The 12,593-nt window shown below is 44.3% G+C and overlaps 1 protein-coding gene across 1 annotated transcript; it reads right to left on the bottom strand.

The window, feature by feature from the left end:
- Window positions 1-53: 53 nt before the first annotated feature.
- LOC146584487 (solute carrier family 25 member 36-like) lies at window positions 54-9,001 on the bottom strand. Its single transcript, XM_085324645.1, has 7 exons — window positions 8,916-9,001; window positions 3,659-3,835; window positions 3,166-3,243; window positions 2,752-2,852; window positions 2,042-2,108; window positions 1,568-1,851; window positions 54-1,468 (listed from the first exon to the last, which is right to left on the bottom strand). The coding sequence occupies exons 1-7, from the start codon at window positions 8,954-8,956 to the stop codon at window positions 1,269-1,271; spliced, it is 948 nt and encodes a 315-aa protein (XP_085180771.1). The 5' UTR covers window positions 8,957-9,001; the 3' UTR covers window positions 54-1,268.
- Between the last annotated feature and the right edge of the window lie 3,592 nt (window positions 9,002-12,593).

Here is a 12,593-nt window from a genome sequence, read left to right as displayed (position 1 = left end):
GGCTTCTGTGGTTTTTCCACTATGAGTGGGGAAAAAAGAGCCAGCATAGTCTCTATATGTAAGACTGGAGATTGTCCAGCCCATATATTTACTTAAATAATTGCCATATCTCTGTGAAAGACTGTTTGTGCATGCATATGTTAGAACAAGAAAAACAGATCCCCCCGTCCTTTTAGAGAGTCAAAATACATTCTTTTTGAAGACAATGTAGCTTCCCAGCACATGGAGTCTAGGAACCCACACAGGAACAGAAGGCATTCCAGGCAGTGGCAGACAAATTTAACACAGGTAGCAAAGTATATTCTTTGATTATAAAAAAATAAGGCTCTTTCCATAGGTGTAGTATGTCATCAGTAAAAACAGGTCAAATCCTCTGCTTCATTCACCTTTTCTCTAGATCCACTTCCTTTACCAGCATAAAAGTGTATTTCATACCAAAGATTCCAACCTGCAGCATAGTGGCCCCAGCACTTCTGAGGGAAGTAGTTGTCATCCTCTTTCTGTTGCTCAGGTAAGGAGGAGGTGCAAGAACAACAGATGTAAGCAACATAAGGCTACAAGCTCAGTAGCATGAACTATTAAGGTAGTGCTTCATAGCAGGTTGTGTTTCTTCCCTTAATCTACTTGGTCCAATTCATCAGATCGAGCAAAAGGAAGAGGCTGTGTAACTACTCAGCTGCCTGACATTTACTAGGGCCCATGGCTACACTGTACTAAGGACCCAAAGGAAGATTCTGCAATAAGACCTTTGTGGACAGTCAAGGTGGAAGAGTCATTTTTAGAGGACAGTACAGTAAGAGCACCTCTGAGAGCATGAAAGGTCTCACCTCATTTCTCATAGATGTCTCCACTCTAGTCCCTGTCTTCAAGTCCAGCTGTGCCCTCTTATGGGTGTTCCTGGGTCCAAATGAAGTGAAGATTCTGAGGCTGACACCCACATACTTTCTCCTTTGTCTTCCTTCCCCCTCCTTAAGTTCCATACCCTTGCTTTGTACAGAGCTAACAGTAGGCACTGTCAAACCAGTGCACCAACACTTTGGAGATTTGAACTCTTCCAGTGCTTCAGAAAGAAGGGCTACATTGTGGACGCTGGAGCTGAAAGTTTCACACAAAATAAACTCCTGAGAATGCTATGCCTGATGTTGCAGACATAGTCCTAGTCCTGTTRTGTACTGGAAAGCACCAACTCTCAGAACATGGAAAAGGACCAGTCTCCAGAGCATGAGGCCTCTGAGGTCCAGCAGCCTCAGCCTAGTGCTGCAGTGTGCTTACAAGGTGGAGGAGGCCAAACAAACAATGAGTTCATAAGTAGCCATCATAATAGCTGTGTTGGGGATCTGGCGGATCAAATGGGCCAGAAGCCCTCGATATAAAGCCAGGGGTCCCTCTTCATGGAYCACAAGTTGCAGAGTCTGTATTAAGGAACGGTACCGGGACCCTTCTTCTCGCAACCGTGTCCGAATGACCTCTGGAGAGGCAAAAGGGGAAGAGGTATTAGCAGACTGATGCTACAGGCAAGGTATCATACACCAAGGAAAACAGAAGTAAGGAGAGTTGGCCCACTCACCATGTGGATATGCAATGCATGAGGCACATGTCTTGGAGACAGCAGCAGCTCCCATTAGTTCAAAGAAATCATGGCTGTTTGGTGAAAGTCTGAGTGGTGGGGATAGGGAATGACAGCTGTTCCTCAGCTGCTGTTTTAGTGCTTCATATATGACAAAGTGTATGATGGTCTCTGATACTCCAGCATAGGAGGCACTGATTCCACGGTAAAACCCACGCAAGCCTTCAGTGTGGTATACACGCATGGCACATTGGAGGGCATTACCACCCAGCTCCCCCTTCACCCTGTAAAGGGGGAAGCAACAGGAGAGGGTTAAAGCTACATATTGCTTCACTGACTTGAAATGCTATTGTGAACACAGCCATACGACTCTTCCCCAGCATGCCCTGAAGACATGCTGTGTTGGCAGGGCAGAAACTCGCCTCCAAACCAGCCTTAATTTGAACCAGAGTGGCTCTAAATTGCTAACTTTACCTGGCTTCCAGTTGCATCCTGGTTTTCACCAACCAGATAGGGTTAGTGAGCGTGGCAGAGGTAACTCCTGGAGAAAAAAAGGGAAGGACAGCAGTGAACACTAGGATTGTGCTGACATTTTTGGAGAGTTCCTGATCTACCAGCTCTCCAACTGCTGCTTGGCAAGTTGCAGGTGTTTGCAATTCGAGAAAGACCTTGAGTTCCCTGAGAGGAGACATTTAGGGCAGACTATTTGATTTTTCTCCCTCTCCACATTCCAGCTTTTGTCTGGTGGTTCCTAAGAACCTCTGCCTCCCACTCATAATGCTACTATAGGCCCAGCAATGACAAAGAGGCAGGAAACAACAGACTAAATTTGTGAAGGTGGAACATTTTGTACAGAACTGTGAAATATCCAGAGATGTGATTCTGTGAGGCATCTAAATTATACTTTGCTTTTTTCCCTCCTCACACCTGAATAGAGCTCTTTTCTTGATAGCAGCTAAAGGGCTAAAGACTAAATCCATGACTTCGTGTGATAAGCCTAAGAAGAATGAAGAGGGAGAAAATGTTTGTTTACCCAAGAAACTCACTGCTGCAGATGGGGGTTTGGAGAAAAGCTTTAGAAGAGGGAGCAGGACCGAAGGGAGCAACAAAGGGTGGTGGTGAAATCTCTCATACTCACAGCTAAAAGGACCCCTCTGCTCTGATTTCGGACAGAAGAGGCTCACCTGCACAGGCTGCTGACAGCATATGTACTTTCTTGGACTCTGGTACAAGAACAGCATTGAGCTTCTCCTTAACTCCAGAATAGGCAGCAAAATAGATAGCCCTGGTTGAAAAGAAATACAGAGAAGTTACAGCTCACCAGAAAAAACAAGAACAGCAGTGGGGCCTCACTTCAACTTTGTTTACTCTCAGCATGTGTTTGTCTAATGTGACCTCAGACATCACTTACACTTAGTCTGCAGCAGTCATCTTTCCGTTCAGTTGTGATCAAAAGGTCTAAAAAGTGCCTGAATTAAAGGGTCCTGCAGCACAATGAGCTCATGACCCTGGCTGCTTTCCAAAGGTGGAGTAATAGCTCTTATGGAAGTACTTTAGAAGGTGTACAGCATGGGCTATCCTCATGGAGAAGTACTTACCGTGAAGGAGCAACCCCAACAAGGTTTGGGCCCAGGCCTCGGAACAGAGATCGCATGCCTTCCTTCTCAAGGATGGTCCTACAGAAGAAAACGAACAGAGAAATCAGGAAAAGACCTAAGATGAAGGCTATTCTGTTTCTCCTTCCTTYTTCTTCAGTACTTCCTATAGTCTCCTCTCTCTACCTCCAATACTATTCTTTTTCTGCCCTATCCTTATTTTCTTTCCAGCTACTCCTCCTCTCTCTTTGAGTCATTTCTTCTTATTCTTGCTGACATGTGATGAAACTACTAGCTGTGAAATTTCTCCCAGTCCCAGTAGCTGCCTTGCAGGCTCAGAATTCAAAGCACAGATCAACTGAGCTCATATGAAACTTTCCACACAGCTGCAGATCCCAGAGCCTCAACYCAAACCCTGCTTCCATCTCTCTCTCCATCTGATGGCCAAACTTTCACTTCCCTGCCACTAACATGCACACTGCCCCAGCCTACTCACCTCAGCAACTTGAGCATTCCAGGGGATGATGGGGCTGAGTGCATCAGCCTCACACTCATACCCGACATCTGTATCTCAGGGAGGCATACAGGCCGAAGCATCAATTGGGATGACTGTAGGCGTGTCTTCACCACTTCCAAGGGGCATGTCAGGATGGCTCCAGCTGTGCCACCACATCTAGGGCATAAAAAGGGCATAACAGCATACATAAGAATGACACCAGTGCATGAAGAGACAATAACTGTGACCCTGCTCTGACCCTCTCCCCTGTATTGCTGTTAGGTCCCCTAGCCTGCGTCACATGTGACCTCTTGCTCTGACACTGATTAACGTAATAATGACTTAACTTGGGACATCTCCTGGCAGCCTCACTCTGAAACCATCATTTGAGACAAACAGTCCCAAGTCCATAGGAACTCAGAAGTCCCTCAGCTTAAAGCTGCTGATCTTTGCATTTAGAATTTTCCAGAGCAAATACTTCTGCCCAGTCTCGTTGCAATGCCTTCAGCTGAAATCACCAGGCACAGTACCTCACACCTCCCCAGAGAAGCACTGGCTCAGTCCAAACTCTCCCACCCCTCAACCTACCTGCTTCTTCAATCTGTAACCTATTCAGTMCCATATTTGCATGGCCCTGTAAGAAAGGTCTGCACTTTCTGCCAACAGCTGGGCTTGCCCCTCCCAGACTTGCCTAATGAATGAGGACCCTGACCTTCAGCAGACAGAAGCTATTTTTGGAATTCATGAACCATCAGTCAACCTAGTCATGCTTCAGAAGTGTTGAGAGGACACGTACCCCCTTTCTCCCTTTTTGCTATCCAGGGACAAATCAGAATCAGAGAACCGATATATTCAGTTCCCAGCTTTTGCCCCTTCAGGTCTTCTGAGAACTCTGTTCTTGAACAGCCTGCTCAGGTAATGCCTGAAAGACTGTTTTGAGATGAATTTGTGTGCAATGACCACAACTTGAATAACATAACCACACAGAGACTTTGACTCGTAGACTTTCATCTCTGCTATAGCCAAATTTGCTTTGTTTCACAAGGAATAGAGGGTAAAAATGCTCACTCTAGACCCAAAGAAAATAGTCAGCTAAAGAGAGACAGGATATCAGGGAAGAACTAAGTATATCAAGAGAATTACATGTARAGGTACAGGACAGTAAATGGCTAGAGTGCTGAAGAACTAAGTTTGAAACAATCYGTACAGCTCAGACCACATACATTGAGTAGCTCACATATGCCTTTACTACTGGTGCTCCATTTATTGCTGCTTGCAGGTTAGGGAAAAAAAAAAATCGACCGTGGTAACTATTGCAAGGAAATCCAAGAGGTGATGTTCTAGCAGCTGAATGAGTCTAAAAACAGTATCTGCAGATAGCAATAATAGCAACTACTTATGGTACTTCATTGTACTCCTGTTGCTTTCTCAAGCCCTTTACAGATCTGYGCAGCTGCGATGACAATCAGCAGCAATTTTCCTCAACAGATACTAMAACTGGTAGGAGCCTGGGGATCAGGCAGAGCCTGACCAAAGAACGTAACTCAGGTTCAGAAGACAACAGAAGCTCAGAACTAAGCATACTGGTTTAGGTCCTCTGAATGAACAAGCAGCTCAAATATGGAATCCAAGACAGCCTACTTAACCATCCAGGAGTTATGTGAAGTAGGGCCTCCTTTTAGAAAAGCCACAYTGATTCTTCCCCAAAAGACCATATTTAATCAGGTGGCTAATAGTCCTGTTCTTCACCATAGTTTCTACAGATTTGCCTAGCAAAGCCTCCAGACTTACATGCCTGTTTTTTTCTGGATTAGAAGTGTAGTTTCCAGCTCAGGAAAGAACTGAGTGCAGTGGTGACAGATTGAGGAGTTTTGGAAGTCCAAATAAATGCTACTACAAGAACAGCTTTGACTTCTCACCTAAAAGCTCGGCATAAAGTACAATAAGACCACATTTACAGAAACAAGTGCTTGGTATCCTAAAGATTTCTCTCTGGAAGTGCGCATGAGGAGACACAACTTTATTAGATATCTGTGCTTCTTCAAGAAGCCCTGGAAAGAGCAAACTGTGGTCTGCACTAAGGTGACTCCAAGCCCCTGCCTAAGCAGGGTGAGGATATGAATTTGAGCCCATTCTCCATAYGTATATGGAAGCTTCCCGAGTTCAAGCTTACCTTAAGCTACCAAAGGTAGCTAATAGAGAAGAATTTTAAAAGTAACAGTAGAAATAAAAGAAATTGTTACTCCCTAATTGTTACACTCTTAACATGGTGGTTGTTCAATCAGCAGTTAGAAAGCCTGAGAAAGAGGGAGGATTTCCAAGCCAGTGTGGCTAAATAGCAAGACTAAGGAGAATTTTTCAGGGAGCAAAGAACCCAGACTAAACTAAAGCTATGGGAATAAAGTACTCCAGTTGTTCAAAAAAAGATCTTAACTGTGATGTCTTATCATGCACTAGAAAGTAGTCAGCTGCCCTCAACATATGAAAGGCATGTGAAAGGAGTCTTTAAAATCCTTGGGTTTCAGGAGAAACAGAAGACAACATATTATCTTCACAAAGATTTTTTGATTCAGTATTAATGAAGGCAAAATGGAATGAAATCTAGTAGAAACAAAACATTTTAAAAAAAATCAGCAGGCATGAAAAACTTGTGGCCAAGGATACCAAAAAGAGCTGACTGAGGACACTTCTTGCCTACAGATTTAAATGCTTAATAAATCTTAGACCACTGGGAAAGTCTAACAACTTAGAAAAGCGATAATTTAYTTAAAAGGGGTATTTGTAATGATTTATTCTGCTAAAGGCTACATAAATGAAGATTCAAAGACACTTTGTATGTTGGTAGAGGAGTTATATCATTTTTATAAAACTTATCAAACTAAAAAAAAGCTGACAAAAGTAACWACAAAGCTGTAAAATACTTCAGTTTTTGTGAAGAGCAGCCTTGATACTTCACAAAACTGCACTTACAGAAGCCTAAGGCTCCTGCTAAGGAGCCTTAGCACTCCATCTACAGCATAGATTCTAAATGGATTAAAATTGAACCACAAAAATCTTTTAAAAAACCCAAACAACCAAAAAACTAACCCCACACTTCCTTCCCCTCCCCCCAAAAAACAATTATAAGGAATCAAATAGCAGTGCTCAAGCAAAAATCTAGGAAAATTAGTTCTAGACCTAATCATTTCCAGTATTTCCATCAACAGTCAGGAAGTAACATTTAAATCCTGATAAAATCCATGAGTGACAAAGACTGTCACAGTGGCAAATAATAAACAGAGCTGCAATGAGTGGCAAATAATGCAAGAATATATGGAACTGAGCAGTCACAAAGGATCATTATGCTGGGCTTACATGGATTGCTTTAATAAAGCCACGATCCTGAAGTCACGAGTCTAGAAACAGGCAAAAAGGCAATTCCTGCAAAATAGCAGGGAGAGCAGCAGTGGACCACCAGTATAACATACTCCCAGAACAAAGCAATGGCAGAAAGGTTTATGAAAGGAGAAGGCAGATAAAATTATCTTAGAAAACAATACTGCCTCTACATCTTGTTTCATATTTTAAAAGGAAAATTGGAAAGTTTGAGGTGGAAGAAAAGAACACAAGAAACCCRAGGGCTAGAGAAAAGAGGATTAGCAGGAATATAAAAGGCACCATTAACATGGTTCAATGATCTGAAAGGGTATGCACTGAGGTGACAAGGTTTACTGGTAATTTACACTTATTTAGGCTAGCCAAAAAGGGAGATGACTTGAGAATCTTCATTTAGGAATGGCAGTACTAGGTCAGACCAAATCTCCATTTAACCCAAGATTCTGTCTAGGACACAGGCTAATAACAGCTACCTACAGAAGAGCAGGAATAGAGAGTAACATACACCTCTGCAGGAAGCAGAATATGCTCCCAGCTTCCTGCAGATTTCAGCTCAAGGATCTCCTCAGCCAGACATGTTGCATTATTTAATAGCCTTCGATTCATTTTTCTTCATTAATCTGTCTAAAAGCTTTTTACAGGTGTCCCCAAAACATTTATCCTCTAGTGTCCTGTGGCCAGGAGTTCCTCAGTTTAACTGCACGCTGTGTTAAAAACTACTTTTTGCTTTAGTTTTGAACAAAGCTCTCAGAAATTCCACCTGATGCTCCCTAGTTCTCATACTAGACGAGAAAGTGAACAACTGCTCCTTCAACAATGAGATCTGTTTAAGTAGGTAAAACAATATTAACTAAACATTGCAGTAATAACCCAAAYTTCTTATTTATCTTTTGGGTTTTAATCAATTGTCATTTAAGGATTACTGCTCAGTGGGCTGGGGCAGGACAAAAAGCTCCCATGAATGCATGTCTGTCACTAGCCAAACTTTTGCATAGTTTTTTAAGAAACATAGTGGAAAACGAGGATGAAGAAAAGCTTAAAGAAACTTCCTTATGAAAAAAAGGCTAAGATACAGTGACTTTCTAGTTCAGAGAAGAAATTAATAAAGGCAAATAAAGTATACAAAATAACGCAGGAAACGGAGAAGGCAAGCATACACAAGCAATGATCGACATAGCACAACAACTATACAAACTGCAGAGAACTGGAAATTAACTAATTAAAATCAATTAAATAATATTTTATTGTACCTGTTAGACTGTGGAACTCACTGTAATATGAACGCCAGCAGGTCGGCAGAATTCAAAAAGGGATTGCCCATTTGTTTAGACAATTATATTGGGCAGCTACCCAGAAAAGTCCGGAGGGGCAGGGTATCTTCTGCTTTGGGATATCACAAACTTTAAAGTCTACTATTGTTTTGAGGCTTAATGATAGWTATTTCTTAAAGAGAGGAGGAACGAAACACGTAGTGAGAGGGGCTTTGCTCAAGGGCGAATTCAGAGGCACGGCTAGGAGCAGCGCCCAGAAGCCTGACTCACCGGCATCAGCTGCACCGTTTAAAGCCACAAAAAACAGGCAGGAATCTGAGATATGCAACCATTAAGTGCTCCCCCCGCCCGAAGACAAGATGCTCCATGACCTGCTCCGCTGAAGTCGCTTTTCGCAGCTCTCACTCCCCGCTCAGCGCTCTGCTCTCTTTCCCCACCACCCATGGYGAACTCGGGCTGAATGAGATCAGCCGCGGCCAGGCAACAAGGGGACGGGCCTCGGCGCCCCAGAGCAGGCGGAGCGCCGCGGCCTGGCGGTGCGCAGCTCGGGGAGCAGCCGCGGCCGCCCCGGGGCTCCCGGCTCCGCTCCCGCCCCGCGCGGCGGCACTCACCCTCCGGCGACCAAGTGGAGCAGGGTGCTGCGCTGCGGCATGACCCGGCGATCTGCCGCCGCCYCTCCGCGGGCCCCGCCGAGGCGGCGGCCTGTCCCGCCCGCTGCCGCCCGCCATTGGCTGCCCCGTGGCGGGTGGGAGGTGCCGCGGCGGGGCCCGGCCGCGGGCCGGCCCCAGGGGAGGCCCGGCCTGGGAGAGGCCCAGCCGGCGGCGCCGGGGGGGAGGGCGGCCGGCCCGGCCCGAGGGCCGTGTGTGGCGGGCTGATCCTCTTGGCTTCCTCCGCGGGGCCGCTTTCCCCCCAGAGGCGTTTCGCAGGTGGGGGAACCAGGGCGCAGAAAGCAAGGTTGTTTCTTTGAGATCAGACCGAAGGGAAGCAATGGGTCAAAGAGGAGAAACGGTTCATTCCCGACTCTCGTCCTGGCCCTGTGTGGCCGCAAATACTTCCTGAGATGTTTTGTCTTGTGTGAAATCAGGTCAAGATGCTTAAGAGAGAAGAACAAATTAGACCCATGACTTAGATTTTCAAAGGTTCAGTGTTGCCAAAAAGGGGGAATATTCAGGGCCGAAAGATCCTCGGGCTGCTTCAACAAACATAATGCAAAGCTTCACATGATGTCAGAGTTTACAAAACCATCTCCACTTGAAAAAAAAAAGTAGAATATACAGCAGCAATGTAGTGCTCTTGCCAAAAAGGCACACATCGTGTTAGCATGCATAGACAGAAAGATAGTCTGTAAAATAGGTGAAATAAGCTTTCAACTCTACTTTGTACTCTTGTGACGTTTGCAGGAATAGAACTGATGAAAAGTGTGTAAAAAGTCATTCTGAAGTATGAAAATATTAGGTCTATAAGTCCTTAGGTAAGTTCAGCGCTTTCAGACCAGCTGGGCCAGATGAAATTCATCCTGTGATGGTTGGAAAACTAGCTGAAGCAATCTCAGAACAACTAGCATTTATCTTTGAGAATCTGCAGAAGATGGAGAGGTTCAGAAGACTGAAAAAGGGCAAATATATTGGCTATTCTTTTTTTTAAGTATCTGAGGAATTAGTGGCCAGTCAGCTTTACTTTACTATCTACAAATAAATAGAAAGTAGACAATTCAAATTTGTCAAGAAAACCACGACATGTCAAACCAATCTTTGATGATGAAGCAATTTGGATGCTTGGATAAGGAAGTAACAATAGATGTCATGTATCTTGACTTCAATATGAATTTTGATTCTGTTTCCTAAGATAGTCTTATAAACAAGCTAGGAAACATTGGAAAATAAATAAATAAATAGACCTATTGAAAATACTATTAGGAGAGTCTGTTGCTGATTAGAAAACCTTAATTTAAGATTGATTTTCAATGATATGTTGTCTAACAGGAAAAGTGTATCAAGAAGTTCTGCACAGATCTATCCTCAGAGTATTACTACTTAATAGTTTCTTCAGTCATTTATACAGTGGATTAGAAAGTGTGCCTATTAAATCTGCAGACAACACTAGCCTGTGAGGGATTGCAATGAATTTGGAAAGCAAAAATTAATATTCAAATGATCTTCATAAATGGGAGAAATGGCCTGAGAGAATAGAACACAATTTAATAAGGCAAACATGAAGTTCTACAATTGGAAAAGAACAATGAATTTGTAGGATAGGAAAATGGCTTGGCAGAGACCTTTATCCTACATGAAAATATAGAACGGGGCGGGGAAATAGCTAGGCACAGACCTCCATTCTGTCAGAGGTCTTCATCAGGCTCAGGGCCTTCAGGAGGGTAATATCTACCTTCAGACTGACAATGGTGGAGGGATGCAGGGCCCAGAATAGCCTTTTCTGGAGCTGCACAGTCTACTTTCCTCACCTCTCCATGAGTTACTGAGGCTCTTTGATATTTCAGTTCTCACTGCCAAAATRTTTACACTTTGCATGCAAGGGTCTGTTCACTTTACTACTCTGCTGACTTAACAGAATCACAGAATAGTTGAGGTTGGAAGGGATGTCTGGAAACCATCTGGTCCAAATCCCATGCTTAAACAGGGTCAGCTAGACTAGGTTGTCCAGGACCATATCCAGTCAGGTCTTGAATATCTTCAAGGATGAAGGTTCCACAACCTTTCTGGGCAACCTGTCCCAGTGTTCAACAACTCTCACAGGGAAAAATATGATTTCTTATGCTCAAATGGAACAGAGTAAATGGAAAGAAATGGAAATGTTATTGTGGTTTAATTTGTGCCTATTGTCTTTTGTCCTGYCTCTGGGCACCACTGAGAAGAGTCTGACTCCATCTTCTTTACATCCTCTCTTCAGATATTTATAGATACTGGTAAGATCCTCCTCCTCAGCCTTCTCTTTTCCAGTCCCAGCTCTCTCAACGTCTTCTCATGTACCAGCTCCTCTAGTCCTTTAATCACCTTTGCSGCCTCATTTGCTGGACTCATTCCAATACATCTATGTCTTTCTTGTATCGAGGAGCCCAGGATTGGTCACAGTACTCCAGATGTGGCCTCATTAGGGCTGAGGAGAGGGGGAGGATCCCCTTCCTTGGCCTGCTGGCAATACTCTTTCTAATGATGCGCAGGATACCTTTGACTCTCTTTGCTGCAAGGGCATATTGCTGGTTCGTGTTCATTTTGCTGTCCCCTAGTTCTCTGCAGATTCACTCTCTAGCTGGTCAGCCCCCAGCCTGTACTAGTGCAATTCCTTGCCAGGTGCAGGACTCTGCATTTCCCTTTGTTGAACTTCATGAGGTGCCTCTCTGTCCATTTCTCAAGTCTGTTGAGGTCCCTCTGAATGGCAGCACAGCCCTCTGGTGTATCATCCACTCCTCCCAGTTTTGTGTCATCTGCAAACATGCTGAGGGTGCATTGGCCCAACCATCCAAGTCATTAATGAAGATGTTAAATAGAATTGGACTCAGTATCGACCCCTAGGGGACATCACTGGTGACTAGCTTACAGTTGGACTTCATGCTGCTGATCACAAGCCTCTGAGCCCAGCAGTTCCATCAGTTTTCAGTCCACCTCACTGACCTCTTATTTGTTCCATCATCTTCTCAAGGATCAAGGAGAAGTTGACTGATCTGTAGTTTCACCGATCCTCCTTCTTGCCCTTCTTGAAAATAGGAGTGACATTTGCTCTCTTCGAGTCCTCAGGAACCTCTCCCAATCTCCATGATCTTTCAAAGATAATCAAGAGTGGCTTTGCAATGATATCAGTCTGCTCCCTCTGAACTCACAGGTCCATCCCATCAGGACCCAAGGACTTTTGTATATTCAGTTTGTTTAAGTGTTCCCTAACATGATCCTCCCTTGCCAAGGTTCTTCCCTTCTGGTCTCAGGGACTTTGGATTCCTAAGGGCCAGTCTCACCAGTAAAGGCTGAGGTGAAGAAGGCATTCAGCACTTCAGCCTTTTTGGTATCCTTTGTCACCAGGGCCCTTGCCTCATTTAGTAGCAGGCCCAGATTTTCCCTAGCCTTCCTTTTGCTGCTTTTGTACTTATAGGAGAAGTCTTTTGCATCCCCTACCAGTTTCTAGGTGGGCTTTAGTTCCCTTAACCACATCTATGCATGCAGGTACAGTGACTCTATATCCCTCCTGTGTCACCTCCCCCAGCTTATGCTTCTTGTACACTTCCTTTCCACGTTTGATTTTAGTCAAAAGCTCCCTTTTCATCTGTGCAGGCCTCCTCC

The sequence above is a fragment of the Rhea americana genome, unplaced genomic scaffold, assembly GCF_003343005.1.
Source record: "Rhea americana isolate MKP2758 unplaced genomic scaffold, rheAme1 scaffold_92, whole genome shotgun sequence".
Classification (NCBI taxonomy): Eukaryota; Metazoa; Chordata; class Aves; order Rheiformes; family Rheidae; genus Rhea; species Rhea americana.
Note: the sequence above shows the minus strand (reverse complement) of the source record. Positions and strands in the feature narration are given on the sequence as shown.